This window comes from Leguminivora glycinivorella, chromosome Z, assembly GCF_023078275.1.
Source record: "Leguminivora glycinivorella isolate SPB_JAAS2020 chromosome Z, LegGlyc_1.1, whole genome shotgun sequence".
NCBI lineage: Eukaryota > Metazoa > Arthropoda > Insecta > Lepidoptera > Tortricidae > Leguminivora > Leguminivora glycinivorella.
The window spans coordinates 19,722,013-19,743,789 of NC_062998.1; the positions used below are offsets into that span (position 1 = coordinate 19,722,013).

Sequence of the window (21,777 nt, forward strand, 5' to 3'; positions counted from 1 at the left end):
CGGACGGACGGACGGACAGACAGACATGGCGAAACTATAAGGGTTCCTAGTTGACTACGGAACCCTAAAAATTAAGTCTTTTGTTTCTTAAAATAATATAAGTTGTTTAAATTTCGAACGGCGTTGGTGCTTCTGGGTCAATGACTTTTCCAGCGATGACGACCAAGTTGTCGAGGCGGTCGATGATGAAGAACATGAACGGTCGGTCGACGCTGAAGCGGCGGGGCTCTTTGATGCTGGACAATGGGATGTTCTTGAGGGACTCTTGAACCGCGTTGGATGCTGTAAATTAAACGCTTAATTATGAACTTTTTTTTTGTATAATCCTTCAAACATTGACTATAAGTAGTAAGCTTGGAAATTTACTGTATGACACAATAGAGAAAATGGTGCGAAAAAAAAGTTAGTGCACTGATGTTTCTAGTACTTTCTGGGCATTTTCGCGAGAAGAATCACCAAACAAAAAATTTTTTAAGGTAGGTACATTTTATGTTTTTCCTACTCAGAATCACGAGCCCTTTCGATCTAGGATAAAAAAAAACGAGAGACAAAAAAGTAGTCTCAAAATGTTCTATTATTTTGCATACTTTCCACTTTATAACCGCTGGGTTTGAAAAATAGTAACGAATAGGACTTGTGAAAAGGGCTTGTGATTCTGCGTAAGAAAAACATTATATTTACCTATTTCGGAAAAAAAAACCATTTTTTACTTTTTTCGCGAAAATGCCCTACAATATCGGGTGATCTCTTCATACATTTGCCATTACTTTCCAACTAGACGTCTAGGCAAGTACGATGTAACAAGTACCTGAGAGTTGTGTCGCAGACGTGTCGGTGTTGTCGACGCGAACCGCGACGTGTTGCACCAACTCCTGCACGAAGAGTCCCTCCGCTGAAGACACTCCTGACAGCTCGACGTCACGGCTGAAGATGCTGCTCACTCCAAACTGCAATACATATATAGATAGATAGATAAATAGGATACTCTTTATTGGCACACCTCAGCAAAAGATACAGTGGAGACAAAACAAATAATTATAAATAGAGGCAGACAACAGGCGGTCTTATCGCTAAAGAGCGATCTCTACCAGTCAACCGTTGGGTAGCGGAAATAAAAACATAATCAAAATATAAATTTATGAAAAAATACTTTCAAAAAATATAAATAAACACTCCATTCTTTCACAAGTGCTAATCGTTAGATTGAACTTTATATAGGTGTCAGGTCGAAAACACAAAAAAATATATTTTTTTGAACAATAGCCGAAATTGGTATACTTTGGCCCAAGCTCAGCACAATGCTTCAAGATGGTAGTGACAATCCTGCACGGTCAAGCTGGTCATCGATTAGTAAAATACTAGTATATTCTCAGTAACCGTTAGCACTAAAAAGCTGAAATTTGGTACCAATATGTATATCAATCACGCCGACAAAGTGCAAAAATAAAAAATGAAAAAAAAATGTTTTATTAGGGTACCCCCCCTACATGTAAAGTGGGGGCTGATATTTTTTTTCATTCCAACCCCAACGTGTGATATATTGTTGGATAGGTATTTAAAAATGAATAAGGGTTTACTAAGATCGTTTTTGACGTGATAACGTCTAATAACTCGTTACTACGGGCAGCATGCACGAAAAAGATGACGTCATTGTCCCGTTTCGCAATATAGCTTTTGCGCCATCTATTGGCGCGCGTTGGAACTAAGCGGCTGATCGATGCGCTCGGTATGGTTATAGCGTGTGGCCTGAGTAAAGCACCACAGCTGAGACAGATGGCGCGCCCGTGTGTTGTTCTCGACAAAATTAATTATTTTAATTTATACGACTTTTTATATATATATATATAAATACTACTATTATGGCTCATTAACATTGGCCACACGTGCGAGAGGGACACCAGCCCAAACAATGCCCTCTCATGTGGACCGTTTTCGATAGTTCAGAATAGCGAAAACGGTCACCTTTTTGTCTCAGTAATAAGGTAGTAGTAGTAGTAGTAGTAACTCTTTATTGTACAAAAACACATTAAAAAAAAAAGCATACGTTAAGATGTGAAGCACAAGGGCGAACTTATCCCTTTGAGGGATCTCTTCCAGTTAACCTTTGAGTAAATGAGAGAGAAAACTTGAAGAGGGTAACAAATTCCGCAATTTGTACAACATGGTACCATAAAGACAATGGGCAAATAATATATAAATAATTAATAAATAAATAAATACACATACAGTAATAGGATAAACCTAACTATATCACACAAAAAGGAATGTGAAAGATACACTAAAGAGTTGACAAGGAACACAAAATATATACAAAGCAACAAGGCAAATTAGTCAGATAACCATAGCTTCTTTAACCTCTCCTTGAGCGACGCGACCGATTGTGCCTGCCTAAACGAGACGGGCAGTTCATTCCATAGTTTCACTGCACGGACAGCAAAAGACTTGTGGTATCCACGAGATTTGTGAGGGGGAATGGCAAGAGATAAATTCGCGCTAGAACGCAGACGGTGGCCACTGCCATCAGCCAGAAAAGTAAATTTTTCAGAGAGGTATAAAGGAGAAGAAGGTGTAAAAAGAGCATTAAAGAGAAGAGAAACAGCGTGGAGATCCCTACGGCGGCGGATAGGAAGCCAGTTAAGTTTTTGACGGTAGTAAGACACATGGTCGTACTTCGGCAGACCGAAAATGTACCGTATGCAAACATTTTGCAAGCGCTCTAACTTATTTAAAAGATCTTCCGACATGTCGAGGTTCACAGCATCGCCATAGTCGAGTAACGGCAGTAACAGTGAGCGAGCTAACATAGTTTTGGTATCGAGAGGCAGGAAATTCTGTAGGCGCCTCAGTGAGTGGAGAGAACCAAAGAGCTTTTTGCTGATCTCAGATACATGAGGGGCCCAGGAAAGTGTTTGGTCCATGGTGACCCCTAGATTTTTGACGGTTGGTGAGAAAGGAATTGGAACACCATCAAAGAAAATACTAGGTGACACCAGCTCCGACAGTCTTGAGACGTAGTAGGGACTACCGAAAACGATCGCCTGCGATTTCATGGCATTAACTTTAAGTCCGAAAGGTTCAATTTAGTATGGCAAAAAATGTGATTCCGCTGTCCCCTGTCTTTGGAACTCACTGACAATGACATTTGGGCCGCTAAACATGGTACAATAGGGACTGAGCTCACACTTTTTTGCCATACTAAATTGAACTTTATCACCGGCGCAGAAAGGCGTTCTTGTCAGACTAGTAAAAGTTTTTGGACTTTTGGACTTTGAACTCAATCTAGCTTAATATATATAAATCTATGGCATAGAACAACATGTCGGGTCCCTATATATAGGTCTGTTTTATTTGAAAATTGAAATGGTCATACAATGCCAAAAATTGTAAGTATTTGCAATATTACTTTCTATTATAGTAAAACATATATTTTTTAAGGATTATAATATATGTATATACGTATGTTTTTTCATAGCCAAATCTCTGCTTTGGCAAACATTGCCATCATTGCGGTAAATGGATGGAGCGAAGAGCTTTGAGGAAAGATTGTAAGTATTCACTTCTGATAATTGTGTTAAAGGCTTTTTATCTATCTACTCACACCAGTATTCCCAAAAGTTATTGGCAAATCACTAGAAAGAGTGCAGAGGAAGTTATGTAGGCACATTTACAAACGACTGTACGGGTATTACCCATATATGTATCCATCTCTATTCGTAACAGGCCCCGTAGTCGAATGGCATTTCTCCGACGCCAAACGAAAGCGATACGCCGCTGGCTCTGTCGCGCCAATACGCAAGCGCGATAGAGATAGATATCTACTAGCGCTTCGTTTCGTGAGCGTTTCGTGAGCGATTGTGCCATTCGGCTAGCCACCCAGGAATGGTTGGTCTTCAAACTCTAGAAACCAGACGGAAACTGCTGCATATTATGCATTACCGCCAACTGTTTCACCATAGAGTATATAGATGACGCATCCGTGCTTGAGAGAATGGGGCTGCAAGTACCAAGAGCGAATGTGGTGGTTGGCATGCCGGGCGCGGTGCCGGCGCGGCGGCGGCGGCGCCTGTTCGCGGCGGCCGGCGCACCGCTCGAGCCCGAGCTGCTCTTAACCGCATCATGTTGGAGACAGACGATATTGACATATTTGCTGATAGTGTTGGTGTGTTTTACAGAAAACTCTTAAGGTTCATAGACCCTACACTCCTTAGGTGATTAATGTAATAACCATAGTTTAACTTTTAAGTGTGTTTGCTTTTATTTATGTCAATTTAACATGTACATAATTATATTACCACATAAGTGCTTTGGTGAAATACTGTTAACTTTTGTGTATTTTTAATAAATAAATAAAAAATCGTGAAAAAAGTCCCAGAACGGGCCCCTTTTGCTATACTCTGACCGCCCCTGTCTATACTACTGTAATGTTTGACGTTATCACGTTAAACTGCCGTCCGTAAACCGACTTTACAGACAACCAATTTTTGATAATATTAATATTTTCGGAAATAATCGCTCCTAAAGGAAAAAAAAGTGCGTCCCCCCCCCCTCTAACTTTTGAACCATATGTTTAAAAAATATGAAAAAAATCACGAAAGTAGAACTTTATAAAGACTTTCTAGGAAAATTGTTCTGAACTTGATAGGTTCAGTAGTTTTTGAGAAAAATTGGTTGTCTGTAAAGTCGGTTTACGGACGGCAGTTTAACGTGATAACGTCAAACATTACAGTAGTATAGACAGGGGCGGTCAGAGTATAGCAAAAGGGGCCCGTTCTGGGACTTTTTTCACGATTTTTTATTTATTTATTAAAAATACACAAAAGTTAACAGTATTTCACCAAAGCACTTATGTGGTAATATAATTATGTACATGTTAAATTGACATAAATAAAAGCAAACACACTTAAAAGTTAAACTATGGTTATTACATTAATCACCTAAGGAGTGTAGGGTCTATGAACCTTAAGAGTTTTCTGTAAAACACACCAACACTATCAGCAAATATGTCAATATCGTCTGTCTCCAACATGATGCGGTTAAGAGCAGCTCGGGCTCGAGCGGTGCGCCGGCCGCCGCGAACAGGCGCCGCCGCCGCCGCGCCGGCACCGCGCCCGGCATGCCAACCACCACATTCGCTCTTGGTACTTGCAGCCCCATTCTCTCAAGCACGGATGCGTCATCTATATACTCTATGGTGAAACAGTTGGCGGTAATGCATAATATGCAGCAGTTTCCGTCTGGTTTCTAGAGTTTGAAGACCAACCATTCCTGAGTGGCTAGCCGAATGGCACAATCGCTCACGAAACGCTCACGAAACGAAGCGCTAGTAGATATCTATCTCTATCGCGCTTGCGTATTGGCGCGACAGAGCCAGCGGCGTATCGCTTTCGTTTGGCGTCGGAGAAATGCCATTCGGCTACGGGGCCTGTTACGAATAGAGATGGATACATATATGGGTAATACCCGTACAGTCGTTTGTAAATGTGCCTACATAACTTCCTCTGCACTCTTTCTAGTGATTTGCCAATAACTTTTGGGAATACTGGTGTGAGTAGATAGATAAAAAGCCTTTAACACAATTATCAGAAGTGAATACTTACAATCTTTCCTCAAAGCTCTTCGCTCCATCCATTTACCGCAATGATGGCAATGTTTGCCAAAGCAGAGATTTGGCTATGAAAAAACATACGTATATACATATATTATAATCCTTAAAAAATATATGTTTTACTATAATAGAAAGTAATATTGCAAATACTTACAATTTTTGGCATTGTATGACCATTTCAATTTTCAAATAAAACCTTAGACCTATATATAGGGACCCGACATGTTGTTCTATGCCATAGATTTATATATATTAAGCTAGATTGAGTTGTTAAGCCAAAAACTTTTACTAGTCTGACAAGAACGCCTTTCTGCGCCGGTGATAAAGTTCAATTTAGTATGGCAAAAAAGTGTGAGCTCAGTCCCTATTGTACCATGTTTAGCGGCCCAAATGTCATTGTCAGTGAGTTCCAAAGACAGGGGACAGCGGAATCACATTTTTTGCCATACTAAATTGAACCTTTCGGACTTAAAGTTAATGCCATGAAATCGCAGGCGATCGTTTTCGGTAGTCCCTACTACGTCTCAAGACTGTCGGAGCTGGTGTCACCTAGTATTTTCTTTGATGGTGTTCCAATTCCTTTCTCACCAACCGTCAAAAATCTAGGGGTCACCATGGACCAAACACTTTCCTGGGCCCCTCATGTATCTGAGATCAGCAAAAAGCTCTTTGGTTCTCTCCACTCACTGAGGCGCCTACAGAATTTCCTGCCTCTCGATACCAAAACTATGTTAGCTCGCTCACTGTTACTGCCGTTACTCGACTATGGCGATGCTGTGAACCTCGACATGTCGGAAGATCTTTTAAATAAGTTAGAGCGCTTGCAAAATGTTTGCATACGGTACATTTTCGGTCTGCCGAAGTACGACCATGTGTCTTACTACCGTCAAAAACTTAACTGGCTTCCTATCCGCCGCCGTAGGGATCTCCACGCTGTTTCTCTTCTCTTTAATGCTCTTTTTACACCTTCTTCTCCTTTATACCTCTCTGAAAAATTTACTTTTCTGGCTGATGGCAGTGGCCACCGTCTGCGTTCTAGCGCGAATTTATCTCTTGCCATTCCCCTCACAAATCTCGTGGATACCACAAGTCTTTTGCTGTCCGTGCAGTGAAACTATGGAATGAACTGCCCGTCTCGTTTAGGCAGGCACAATCGGTCGCGTCGCTCAAGGAGAGGTTAAAGAAGCTATGGTTATCTGACTAATTTGCCTTGTTGCTTTGTATATATTTTGTGTTCCTTGTCAACTCTTTGTGTATCTTTCACATTCCTTTTTGTGTGATATAGTTAGGTTTATCCTATTACTGTATGTGTATTTATTTATTTATTAATTATTTATATATTATTTGCCCATTGTCTTTATGGTACCATGTTGTACAAATTGCGGAATTTGTTACCCTCTTCAAGTTTTCTCTCTCATTTACTCAAAGGTTAACTGGAAGAGATCCCTCAAAGGGATAAGTTCGCCCTTGTACTTCACATCTTAACGTATGCTTTTTTTTTTTTAATGTGTTTTTGTACAATAAAGAGTTACTACTACTACTACTACTACCTTATTACTGAGACAAAAAGGTGACCGTTTTCGCTATTCTGAACTATCGAAAACGGTCCACATGAGAGGGCATTGTTTGGGCTGGTGTCCCTCTCGCACGTGTGGCCAATGTTAATGAGCCATAATAGTAGTATTTATATATATATATATATAAAAAGTCGTATAAATTAAAATAATTAATTTTGTCGAGAACAACACACGGGCGCGCCATCTGTCCCAGCTGTGGTGCTTTACTCAGGCCACACGCTATAACCATACCGAGCGCATCGATCAGCCGCTTAGTTCCAACGCGCGCCAATAGATGGCGCAAAAGCTATATTGCGAAACGGGACAATGACGTCATCTTTTTCGTGCATGCTGCCCGTAGTAACGAGTTATTAGACGTTATCACGTCAAAAATACGAAAAACTACGGAACCCTACACTGAGCGTGGCCCGACACGCTCTTGGCCGGGTTTTTATTAATTTTATTAGTAGAACCAAGCTCACCGCTGGGCGAGTAACTATAAACATCGCCATGTCTGTTTTATTTACACGGGAATGATTATCTTTTGTTCGTTTTTATAGCCGATAGCTCATAGCTTACTAGCTCGCGGTGGGACCAGTGCCTTCTTAGTGTGAAGATTGTAAAACAAAATAATCCTTATTACATGGAGACTTTTTGAGAAGCGTTGTTTTACCTTTTCCATTTTTAAATTAGAGTGTTTGACATAAGCGTTTTGTTATTAACTACTTTCAAGAAGCGTTTTGCTGTAGGCTTAACTATACTATGACATTCTACTTTTGGAAAAGTTATAATATAAATAATATATTATATTTAATAACAATGTCTAAAATAATGTTTAATGTGTCATAGAAAGTCATTAACATTAATAACAATATGATAATCTCTAGGCACATTGCCAATCTACTCAAATGACAAGAGAGCTATTATAATGTTTCTGTCTCACTCTACGACTTCGGACTGTAGGCTGTCAAACCTGCAACTACACCAATGTATAATACTAGTCCTATAACTTAGCAAATATCTAACAGTCGGCCTTCCTGATGAAAATTTGTTTGTCCCTAAACAAAATACTAAATGTTAAATAATTAACAATATCAATTTTATAGATTTAGTTTCACAAATATTAAACAATTTCCACATTAATTAAAATGAAAACCTAGTTGTAGCTAGTCACAAGTGTTACAACTCCAAATTCAATAATAATTAAGAAACATTGTACTGTAGACTTCACTACTGGTTCCAGCCACCCAACGACTTCTAGCTCAAACTGCACCGTGGACTACACCAGTTCACAATTGATCTGGCCACCCAACGACTTCCAGCTTTAACTACACCGTGGACTTCACCAAAACCATAAGCAACATATCAAATTAATAACATTAACATAACTTTGCATTTACATCTGATCACCCAACGACTTCCAGCTCCAGCTGCACCGTGGACTTCACCAGTTCACAATTGATCTGGCCACCCAACGACTTCCAGCCTTTACTGCACCGTGGACTTCACCAGAAACAATAAGCGACATATCAAACTAATAACATTAACATAACTTTGCATTTACATCTGATCACCCAACGACTTCCAGCTCCAGCTGCACCGTGGACTTCACCAGTTCACAATTGATCTGGCCACCCAACGACTTCCAGCCTTTACTGCACAGTGGACTTCATCAGAATATCATATACATAGAATAACACATAGGAATAGCACTTTTTATATATTAATAATATCACCTTCTACATCTAGAAAATATGTTATCTAAGTATCACATTTTAAATTCACCATATTCAACAGAATAGAACTCTTACTATTAAAGTTAATTTCAGCCAACTATATGTATCATAACAATTAGTTTTTATCATTATCACTATCAGTCTCAGAACTGGCATTTTGTATTTTTATCTAAAATAACAATCTGCAGTTTTATGACCAATTTTATTACATTTATCACATTTAATCAATGTCTTTGAACAATTCACTACTATATGTCCCGGCTCTTTGCAATTAAAACAACTGAACTTCTTTTTACACTGACTTGCATGGTGACCTACTAAGTTACAAGATGTACATGGAACATTATTATTACTAATTGGACTAGATTCATTTTTGACTAGCCTTGACTCCTTACTATCACGATTCATTTCTTTCAAGTACTTTAATAACTGCTCGGGTTGTGTAAACCTTGCTGAAGTTGCACTAGCACGAATAGTCCTATCATCAAGTCCATGAATCAAACAATCTACAGCCTTCTTGTTTGTAATTTCACATGCATTTAGTAAAGCCATTTTTGAATAGTAATAATCATCTAATGTTTCAGTTGCCTTGAGCCTTCTGTCCAACAATTCACTCAATAAAGAACCATAATTTACATCGGATGGGAATGCATTTTTTAATTGTTGTTGCCACTCTGGCCAAGAATAATTTACTGTTAATAAAGTTTCATACCAAAGCTTAGCATGTCCCACTAACCTGGGCAATGCATAAAAGGAAGTTTGCCTATCAGACCAACCATAAATCAGTGCACATTCATTAACCTTAGAAATCCAAGTTTCTATTTTATGACTTTTAATAGCAGGATTAAATTCAGGTACTATATTTTTATCACATTGAATTTTATTTTGTTCAGGTTTAATATAGCTACTCATAAAGTTCATAAAATCTTGAAAAGTTAACTGACCAGAAGCATTTGGCACACTTTGATCTGCAATGTTACTTGTACTATCCTGAGCAGCTCTGTCCTGATGTTCAGACACACTGATTGGCCACGCTGGTACTATAGGCCCCGCTGATACACCACTTTCTATAAGCTGCAATGTGTGACCCGTGGCTGATGATTGCATACCTGACCTGACCTCCATGCCTGTATGCATTGATGTTACCTCTGGATATGTATGTTGCACTACCGATGGGGCTTGCCTAGGTATAGAAGTGTTGTCTATCATGTGAATACGATAAGGTTCTGTCCTTAATTCCGGTCCTGTAGGATAGCCGCAGTTATTCACTGATGCCAACTGAACATTCTTAGCACTTCGTTGCTCTAAAGTGGTTGTCACTTCTCTAACATGTGTATCTTCTCTATGAACTGGCACTTGAACTGTTGCACGTCTGGCAGAGCTTTCAGTAGGCGTGTGTGAAGATTTCAAGCTTTGCTGTCTTTGGGGTGTCTCATATGTATTAATAATATCACTGTTTCTTCGTTGGTGTGGCTTGCTTTTACGAAGCTTCTTGCTCCTAAACACAACTGTTGATGAATCCGTATCGGAACTACTTCGATATCTTTTGCCAGAATTTCGACTTTTCGAAGTATTCCTCCGATACCGTTTGGATGTATCACGCTGGCGTGAACGACTTCTTCGCGAAGAAGCTACATTGTTGTCTGTACTGGGGGTCTTAGACCTGGATCTAGTGCGAAGACGCTCACGATAGTCACGATGACGCCCCTTACGATCGCGCTTTTTCTTCATTTTCTTTAATGTTCATCCCACTTCTGATAATAGAAACAGGAGGAAAACGGACGAAAACACGTTAGAAAACTGAACTCGGTTTATTACATGGAGACTTTTTGAGAAGCGTTGTTTTACCTTTTCCATTTTTAAATTAGAGTGTTTGACATAAGCGTTTTGTTATTAACTACTTTCAAGAAGCGTTTTGCTGTAGGCTTAACTATACTATGACATTCTACTTTTGGAAAAGTTATAATATAAATAATATATTATATTTAATAACAATGTCTAAAATAATGTTTAATGTGTCATAGAAAGTCATTAACATTAATAACAATATGATAATCTCTAGGCACATTGCCAATCTACTCAAATGACAAGAGAGCTATTATAATGTTTCTGTCTCACTCTACGACTTCGGACTGTAGGCTGTCAAACCTGCAACTACACCAATGTATAATACTAGTCCTATAACTTAGCAAATATCTAACATTGGTAGAACTATTTTGAACAGCTGACCGAAGGCCGCCATCTTGCCCAGCAAATTTGCTCGAGCGAGGCAAATGTGCGCGCAAAAGCACGGACTAATAAATATGATTTTGGATAGCTACATATAAATGCATATATACATCATCATGCATTTAAAGGGTTCTCACTCACGCGTAAGGGTCCCCCCACATCTAGTGTCTCGCGAGCGTCGCGTCGGGCCAACTGTATGGGCAAAGCCTGACGCCACGTCGACGTCGCGTCGACGCGGCGTCTTTTTCCATACAGTTGGCCCGACGCGACGCTCGCGAGACGCTAGATGTGGGGGGACCCTAACCGGCTATTCTCATTCGAAAGCATTGAATATCTAATCACGCCTTGAGCAGCAGTTCTCTTGCTTTATTAAATAAGTATTCGAATCTACAGTATGTTAAATTGTTGGCTACACTTACCTATTTATAGTGAAACAATCTACGACCTTCAAGAAAAGAGCATACACCCATCTTAAAGGCCGGCAACGCACCTCTATCACTTCTGGTGTTTCGGGTGTCCATGGGCGGCAGTGATCGCATACCATCTGGCGACATGTCTGCTCGTTTGCCTCCTATCTCAATAAATGTATTTATAGCTTTCCCGATGACATCGACATACAGTCAAACGACACAGGTTTTATACTTTTTTTATTCGTATGAACTATGGACATTAAAATTTTTTTAAATAAAACTCAATTTTACATATGGACCTACCTTTACTTTCATAACAATAAAATTACTTATGTCTCTAAATCTCTATTTATCGACAACCAATAACTGTATTGGGTAAATTCATGTAACTGTAAAGTAAGTGACCAACTTAATTGCATATTCATTTATTTATAATGCAAATGAAAGTGTTAAGTTTTCTCTAGATAAGCTTACTTTTAATCTTTAACCAATAGACATATTGATAATTAAATTTGGGCCATAAAGAAATAAACAAATCATTGGTAAGTCTTTACTCTGTTACATGAAATTACCCTATACATTTATTTACATTACTGATGACATATGTGACGTTATCTGGGTAAAGGAACCTTATTGTCGATGGCGCTTACGTCCCGCGGCGTCGTATTTGTATACGGACATCGCTCATAACGCTGTAAGCGCCATCGACAATAACGTCCCTTTACCCAGATAACGTCACATATTCTTGAGCAGACCTCATCTCTTTGAGTTTTAAATACACTAAGACGTGACAAAGTGGTTGCTGATCTGAAAACAATTTAAGGAACACGCCCATACTATTTATGTGATCACTTTAAGATGGAAAGGGGCCAGCGGTGGCGGTTATCAGGCTTTTGTCACATAATGAATAATCCTCTAGGGAAACCTGTTCCAAGGTTTCTTCAAATATTGTATGCAGCGTGAATCATTTTTAAACCTCACAGGCGGAAATACTAAAAAGAAACTTTTTATAATGTTACAATTACATATGACAAAGGAAAATACTATATTTTTAAATGGGTATATTGTATGAAGATGTTCCCTATTCTACAAAATGATGGAAGCAAAAAGTACACAAAGTACAGTAATTATCACTTCATTCCTATTCAACCATTAAACATTATCTACTACACAATGTATTTGACTTGTATAAGCAAACTGGAAGAAAATAAGGTTTAAATAAGTTATGTTCCGAAGCTCATAATAGACTAAAAAATAGTTTTTATCTAGAAAATCCTACTAAACATGCATACAGTTCTCTAATAAAATATCCATACCATTTCCAAAAACGACAATTATCAATTAACACTAATATAAATGAAGTGATAAGATACACATGACTGATAATTATGTTATACATTGTATTGTGCTTAAAATACCATGGCTATCCAGCCAAGTATGAGGCATGAACCACCTATTGGAGTAAGTCGACGCAAACTGCGGTCTCCAGTGAATGCATGGTAATAACAGGTACCACAGAATAACCCCATCCCAGCCATGAAGAATGCTCCAGCCTGTAATAACAGTAAAACAAACCTACACAACCTTGTAATTTCTTTATATTACAAGCTATATTACAGTCATACCAACTTAAACTGGCAGAGATTTTGGTAACCTTCACTGTGCAAGAGTTAAGTAAATGTCATATTATATGACATCATCATTTAATAGAATTAGTATGTTTAAAATAATAAGTGCATCAGTGGGGCTGTCCAAAACATTGTTAACTTACGATGAATGGTCTTTTGCACAGTGGCACTGTCATTAGTGCTAAAGTGTGTAAAAAGTGGAACCGATTAGCAGTGTCAAATATTTTCCTCAGATCTTCTTTGGTATCAGTTTCTGGGAAAGTGCGATGGGCACCCATAGCTCCTAGCACTACGGCAGAGGCTCCGCTCAGGCCGGCGAACCGCACGAACGGCCCAGCTTCTTGCGCCAACTCCCACAAAGGCATCTTTACTATTATAGTTACTGGTGGAGCTTCAACAGTTTTCGACTTAAACACGCCCTGAAAATCCAAATAGAGTACTGATTACGTGAATACCGAATAAATTGGACATGCAAATCATTTACGTCAAACAGGTTGAACTAGATAATGTTTTGCCTTATCATTCAACAATGAATGGATTGGCAACTTACGATGTGGCGCAAGAAAGTCATAGCTCCGTCCGTCACCGTATTTATCATCAAAGTATCCATCAAATTTACCATACCTTTTGTTTATTTACAATTGATATTATAAAACTGTGAAAGGATGGGGATAAATTCCCGGAAGTTGGATCAATAAAAACGTATCTTGTGGTAAAATTTATCTTGGACTGTCAATGTCAACTTGACAATATAACTTTTTAATCAGTTCATCATTGCTTCAGGGCTAAAATAGTAACACCATACTGCCACTACCAACATATTTTTCGCTTAATTGACAACATTTCATATTTTTGAGTACTACTTTTTATTGTTTGGTTTGAAAGAACTTAATACTAAAAGATACACGTATTTTTTTATTTTTCCAAAAACTGCTATTTTAATGAGAAAATCCCTTCTTATTACTACTTCGAGCAGAAAGAGCGTAAGTTACAAACGTCAAGACAACAGCTTCGTGACGTCACATGTGTTGTTTCATACACCTAAGAAAACGACAAAATCTTTTAAAAAAAATAAAGTTTTAACAGTCAGCTCAAACAGTCCGGTATGTTTGAAATTTGTGGCTCTCACACACGGCGCTTGATCAAACGTCCTCAACAAACACAAGCATTGTTACGAAGTGCAGGAATATTTTCTATACAATTGGTTAGAATTGACAATTTGATCAACTGGAGTAAACGCAAAAACTTCTTGCTAGTTTCACTTTTAGTGCTAACACATGACCTCCTGTAAGTGGGAGCGAGAAAAAGCTATTCTTTTCTCGCTCTCACTTACGTGAAATAACTTCAAGGTCGCCGTACGGTGCGGTCGTTTGTTAGCTACTTTAGATTATAGCCTGACAAGATTTTATTTGACCCTGAAAGAGTGTCGCTACAAACCGCTTTCATATGGCAATAATGTGCGGACGTCATATATAGTGGGGACAGCGTGTACTGGTTTCGCGTTAATATTTGTAGAAAATGAAAACAGGGTTTTAGAGAATCAAAGTTCCGTCAACCATGTACTCGTTTAGCCAAGTCTAAAAAGTGTCTCCACTCAATAGGTCCTAAAATATATAATCAAATACCACTAAAAATAAAAAATGTGAGTAATAACAAATCTTTCGTAAATGAACTTAAAAATAAACTTATGCTTGAAGCGTATTACACTGTTGACGAATTTTTCAACGACGTGCACTCTTGAACTGGTTCACTATACCAACCATTTTGAATTATAAAATTGAAATGTATCTTCGACAGCATGTTTGCATTAACTATGTAAGTTATAAGTGCCGACTGTAGACACTTAATAACAAAAAATAACAAAGAAGAATAATTGTATTTATATGTAATTTTGTTGACATGTAAATGTGAAATATGGGACTACGCTACGGGAATAACGGGCATAAATAGGAAAGCGTGCTTCCAAAACAATATCTATTAAAGGAATGAAAAGACAATAGAAAATACAGACATATGTCAACTAAGTCTTATTCATAGACACCTACATGCAGTATGCATACAACACACCCTCACACTTAATTGAAGATAGCAGGTATAACAAACCAAGGCATTGAATAATAGGCAACCTTATAAAATTCACAAGAAAATAAATGCAAACAGCTATTAATCAATATCCGGCATCGGAAAGAATCTCACAGGCTTTAAGAGTCGACCAAAACGGCTAGTAGCCGGCTGGGCCCTCGGCAACGGTGCCACTGGTGCCACTGGCTCAGCAGCGGCCGGGGTGGACCCCTGTTCATGCGCGCCCGCGGTCCCTGCACTCGCCGGATCAGCTGTGCCCGACACCTCACCACCAGACGTATCCCAACTAGGCCACACCAACGACGTACCAATACGATTGCGCTCACTGTGCTTAATTTGATCAACGTGCTTTTTAACTAACGAACCATCCACCCTTTCCACCATGTAATTCCTAGAGCCTACTAATTCTTTTATTGTACCCTTTATCCACCTTTCCGAATTGGCGTGCTCACGCATGTGCACTAGATCCCCTACTTGAAATTGACGCTCGCGACCCCCAGCGGCTCTAACTTGCCTCTCCTGCGCGCGCTGCACAGTACGCTCGCGCTCCTCTACTCCACGAAGCAAATCTAGTCGGCAGCGCAGCCTCCGTTTCTGCAGCAACAATGCAGGAGAATCGCCCGTGGTGCCGTGAATTGCGTTTCTGTAGGACATTAGATATGCTTGCAAGGCTAAGTCGATATCCACCCCCTCTCGCTTTGCCTTCTTGATTGCCTTCTTACAAAGCTTAACGGCGTTCTCAGCGGCACCGTTTGACGCTGGATGATATGTCGGTGTCCACAGAGAACCTCCTATAGAGTGGCAGTCTTGTATATTTGGTTCGCGATACGAGTCACCGGTGTTTGGGGTGCGAGGAGCGGGCGGGGAATGTGTTAAGCGCGCTGTGATTGGCCGTTTCAAGGACGGCGGGCAGTCGCGCCAGATGAAAAGGGACAGAAGTATGACTGTCCCTCTACTGACGCGTAAGTGGCCAATGTAAGTTGACCTATGCCGGCTCTGAATAAATTATAAATATGACTTATTTGTGGAATGTAATGCCGTCTGTTTTTAAATTTGAGCTTCTTGTTACCTTTCCACACCATTTCACACTACAGGTGGACATCTTTAAGGCATCAAAATACCCTTTTCCAATTTTTTTGTGCGAAAAACACGCGCTGCTTTCGGGTCTGTTACTTGGTCGATACTGATCGGGCACGGCGAGCGCCCGCGCTTATATCAGTGCAAATACTAGGAAGGCTGGCGACCGCGAGTCGTCTTGTAATAGATGTCTATAGGGGTTGGTCTGTGATTTGATTGTAAAAATTGATCATATTGTGCGCTACAAAATTGAGGACCATTATCAGAAACTATCGACCTTGGCAAACCGAATCTAGAAAAAGTTTCACACAAAACTTTAATGACCGATGACGTCGTCGTTCTTGGCATTCGGAAAATTTCGATCCATTTCGTAGTCGAATCTACGATAACAAAAAACGATTCGTCCTCGATAGGGCCTAAAAAGTCGACATGTAGACGCGTCCATGGTTCTGTAATGTACGGCCACGGCTTGGGAGGCGCCCGGGGCGGCGCGCTGCTCTCGGCCACGCACGCGGCGCACTCGCGGCACACGCGCTCCACGGCCGCGTCGATGCCGGGCCACCACACGTAGCTGCGGGCCGTGCTCTTCATCTTCACCATGCCCACATGTCCCACATGCAGCTCTTGTAAAATTTTGCTTTGAAAAACAGACGGCACTATTATCCTATACCCCCATAATATACACCCGGCCTCCATGTACAACTCATTTCTACGAGTGTGATAAGGTTTAAGGTTTTCATCATCACAGTATAAGCAGGCCATCCTGAAGCAATATACATCATAACTTTTACTAAAATCGGATCTTTGCTGGTTGCTTTTTTAATATCAGTACTAGTTATAGGTAAAAAGTTTTGTACATAATTAAGATATGTTATCTCCGATCGTACCTTTCTGTCAGACCCGGTAATCAATCGCGACAATGCGTCCGCTCCATTATCTTCACTCCTAACATATTCTATATCAAAATGATACCCAGACATGATCACCGCCCATCTCTGTAACCGACTCGCAGCCATAGTAGGTATACCGGCTTTGTCTCCAAAAATGGTTACCAGTGGTTTGTGATCAGTCTTCAAAAGGAATTTCCTGCCATATAAGTATTGGTGAAATTTTTGAACACCATATATAATCGCCAGCGCCTCTTTCTCGATCTGCGAGTAGTGTCGCTCGGCGGAGCTCAGTACCCGACTCGCGTAGGCGACCGGGCGCTCGCCGGCCGGCGTGCGGTGCGCGATCACGGCCGCCACGCCCGTGCTGCTCGCGTCCGTCGTCAGCACCAGCGGCAGCTCGCTCGAGTAATGCGCCAGTACCTCACTTGACTGCAACTTCCTCTTAATTTCTTCAAATGCGGCCTGAAAAGCTTTACTCCATACAAACCTGACATCTTTCTTTAATAATTCATACAGAGGGGACAGTATCGTGCTTAAATTTTTAACAAATTTTGCGTAATACATTATCATTCCAAGAAATGATCGCAGCTCTGAAACATTCTGTGGACTTGACATTTTATTTATGACTTCAACTTTACTTGAGCATGCTGACACTCCTTCCCTTGAAATGACAAAACCTAAATAAGTGACCGAATCCGCAAAAAAAGTGCATTTTTCTTTTTTTATTTTCAGACCGTACTTTAGTAATCTGTCAAAAACCTGACAAAGTATTTTTAAATGATCGTCGTCGTTTTTCGCCGTTATGATCACATCATCAAGGTAGACCCCGACCGTGGGTAAGTCAGCAAACATTTGTTCCAGCTTGCGTTGAAAGATACCAGGGCTTGAAGCGAGGCCATATACCAGGCGATTGTACTGAAACAGGCCTTTATGGGTATTAATTGTCGTAAATTTCTTGGTATCGTCCAACGGAAATTGCGCATAAGCCTGACTTAAATCAATTTTTGAAAATTTGTCCCCACCATTTAATTTCACTAACAAGTCATCTATCCTAGGCAGAGGGTACCTATCTATTTCTAACCATTTGTTGAGCGTCAGTTTATAATCAGCACAGATACGTATAGAGCCGTCCGACTTTACTACTGGTACAATTGGCGTGGCCCAGTCCGAACTCTCGACCGGGGTGATGATGCCGTCACTCACCAGCTGGTCCAGCGCGCGGTCGACCGGCTCGCGCAACGCGAACGCCAGGGGGCGCGCGCGCATGAACACGGGCGTCGCGCCTTCTCGCAGCCGAAAACCCACCGGCTCGCCCGTGTAGCACCCCAGCCCGTCTTCAAAAACCTGCGCGTATCTGGAACTGAACGTTTTTAAATCAAATTTCCCTCCCATCACTATATTGTTACACGGGAAACTTTTAGGATCTACAATACCCAGCTCCTCTAACCATTCGCGACCTATTAAGGTCGTCCTCCCGCCTTTCACGATATACAAAGGAAATTGACGCATTTTATCCTTATATTTAACGATAGGCATTATTTTACCTACGATTGTTACGGGAGGGCCTGTGAGATAACGCAATGACAGATTGGAATTTCGTAACTCACAGTCACTGAACATTTCACGATAACAATCGAAGCTAATACATGATATCCGACTACCAGTGTCTATCTCCATTTCTAACTCTCTATTATTAACATCTAATGTTACATAATAGGGTCTGTAATCTTTTGAATTACTTATGTTATAAATGGAACTCATTACCTCAACACTGTCGTCGATATCCCTTCGTTCACATGATTGCCCTCTGTGTAACTCGCGCCTCCTGCGGCAAGTTTAGGGCACATTCTTTTGAGGTGGCCTTCCTCATTACATACGCGGCATACATAAACGCGAAATTTGCATCTCGCTGCATTATGCTGCCCGCCGCAAGCCCGACAGCTCGAGTGAGTCGAGCCGCTCCCAACGCCGAACGCCGCTCCGCCAGCGTGCCTCGCGCGCCTGCAGCTGCGCCAGGCGCGCCGCTCCCGCCGGCTGCGCCATCGCTGTAGCGGCCGCGCGCTCGCTCGCCGCTCGCCGCTGCCCCGTGGCTCCGTCGACTGCCCCAGAGATGTGTCAACCCGGTTTGCCAACCCGGTTCAAACCGAGTTAGGCTCAACTCGGCCCGACTCGGTTTGACAGTCCACCAAACCGGTTCCAACGAGCAGACGGAACGCAGCCGAACGAACGTACCGATCGGTCCCACTCCCACATGACTCAACTCGAAAATGTTGATAACGAAACCGGCAATATCGGTATCGGAACTGCAAGCCAGCGAGTGCAAGCAGGATAGCTGTACTTTCGCGCGGAAGTGGCGCCACGGCCAGAATCTGAAACACGCTCCCGGTCCGCCCGACCGTGCTCGCTTTGGTTTGAAATCAATTATAACAGATGGTGCTCTTTTTCCTAATAATAAATGGGGAAATACATGGACCTTAACTCTATGGGGAAATATAACAGTTTACAACAGTTTGTACAACTGTAATTAAATGCTCCCGCTATTCTGCCGTTGCCGGCTTGCCGCCCTTACCGATATTCTGTGAATTCTGTCTCCGTTACGAATATTTTGATGAAATGAAATATATTTATTTGCATTAATTTAGTTTCAGTTTAGCTCGTTCAAACACAACTTTAATTTTAAATAAATAAAAAAACACGTTTATATCATGTGTTTCGGGCATAACTTGACTCGACTCAACCCGACCGACTTGATTCGTGTTCAATTTTGACGAATCGCTTCACACGGGCCAAACCTAACCGCTACATTAATACGCTAAGGACCGTCGTAGCAACTCGGTTTGGTCAAACCGGGTTGAAACCGGTTTACGTAGAAAATCAAACCGTTCAGCCCGGTTTGCGATATTTTCGGTTTGGCACATCTCTAGACTGCCCTCACTGCGTTGGGTTGCACTCGTGACAGCATGACATGTCACGGCATCGTCACCGTTCGTCGACCGCTTGCCGTTCACAGCCGCCGCGTTCGTCTCCGCCGCTTCTAAACCATGGGCTAGTTTGTACGCATTTGAAAAACTGACGTCCTCTTCCGCGAACAACCTTTGTCTGATCGACTCGCTGAACAATCCACAGACAAACTGATCCCTTAAATTTTCGTCTAAGCCCGATTTGAAGTCGCACGTCCTTGCCAACTTCTTTAAAACCGCCACGTAATCCGAAATAGGCTCCGTTTGATTTTGTTCTTTGGCGGAACTTGTACCTCTCAGCTAATATACTAGGTGTTGGTTGCAGATGTTGTGACATAACTTTATCAATCTCACTATATGACAATTCGTGTGGTTTCTTGGGTGAACAAAGGGTCACTAACAGCTCATAGGTAGGACCGCCGATAAAGGTGATTAATGTTGCGACTTTTTTTTCCTCCTTGACATCATTGACAATAAAATATTGTTCAATACGGTCTAAGTACGATGACCATTTATCGTTGTTTGCGTCGAAAGGCTCGATCTTACCCACAGCCATGTTTGCCCACACAACAGCATACGCCACACACTCTTATACACGGTACACAGTTCTTTCCCAAATCTATTAACACATGATAGCGCAAGTCCAGATCGTCGCCAATGTGAAATATGGGACTACGCTACGGGAATAACGGGCATAAATAGGAAAGCGTGCTTCCAAAACAATATCTATTAAAGGAATGAAAAGACAATAGAAAATACAGACATATGTCAACTAAGTCTTATTCATAGACACCTACATGCAGTATGCATACAACACAGTAAAACTATGTTTTATAAAGGAATAAATGAATGAATGAATGAATGTTTAATAAGCAAGGTTTCAATACTCGCTTCTTGTTTCTGCACAGGCTAAAATCCATGAATCTTGTGCCTTTATCGAAGTCGTCGATGTTTATTTTCTTTTTGCGTGGGACCTTGTTTTATACTGGTGTCAATGATGTAACGGCCTTCTTATTTCTATAAATATTTTTCACGGCAGAGCTACAGACACCTTAAATAAGAACAAAAATATATTAAGCTAAATCGAAACCAAATAATCAGTACAGGACAACCGCACTATAAATTGTCAGTACCGGACATGTCAACAACCGATTTCGGAACATTGTTAACGAAATACTGTGAAATCCTTCATCCTTTTTTTTTGTTAGTAATTTATCACCTTAAGTATAATTATTTTCACTTTTTTAAATATTATTTTGGGCAAATTTGCGATGAAACCGTTAGAAAATTGAAAATATTTACTTCTCGTTTACATCACTGACATTCAATGACTTTTGACGACGGGTGTCAAATATTAATCCTTGCCAGTAAAAGAAATTAGTTCAGCTGAAAATCCGCAACGTGGCGAGGGTCAAATAAAAACTTGTCAGGCTATAACTCAGGAGATCTAGTTCAGCCATGGCCATATGTTATTGAAATATGACACACTTCTAGCTTATTGCGTCTCTTCACGCCTTTCGTCTTCCGGAAACATAGCTGTATTAGGGAAAATAATTTTGTCCACATTTCCCCTACATTAAAAAATACTCAAAACAACATTCAAG

The 21,777-nt window shown here is 40.7% G+C and overlaps 1 protein-coding gene across 1 annotated transcript; it reads right to left on the reverse strand.

Moving 5' to 3' along the window:
• Nucleotides 1-11,821: 11,821 nt before the first annotated feature.
• Nucleotides 11,822-13,972, reverse strand: LOC125241704 (transmembrane protein 256 homolog). The gene is made up of 3 exons (XM_048150301.1): nt 13,715-13,972; nt 13,308-13,583; nt 11,822-13,089 (listed from the first exon to the last, which is right to left on the reverse strand). Exons 1-3 carry the CDS (start codon nt 13,784-13,786, stop codon nt 12,946-12,948), a joined length of 492 nt encoding a protein of 163 aa, XP_048006258.1. The 5' UTR covers nt 13,787-13,972; the 3' UTR covers nt 11,822-12,945.
• Between the last annotated feature and the right edge of the window lie 7,805 nt (nt 13,973-21,777).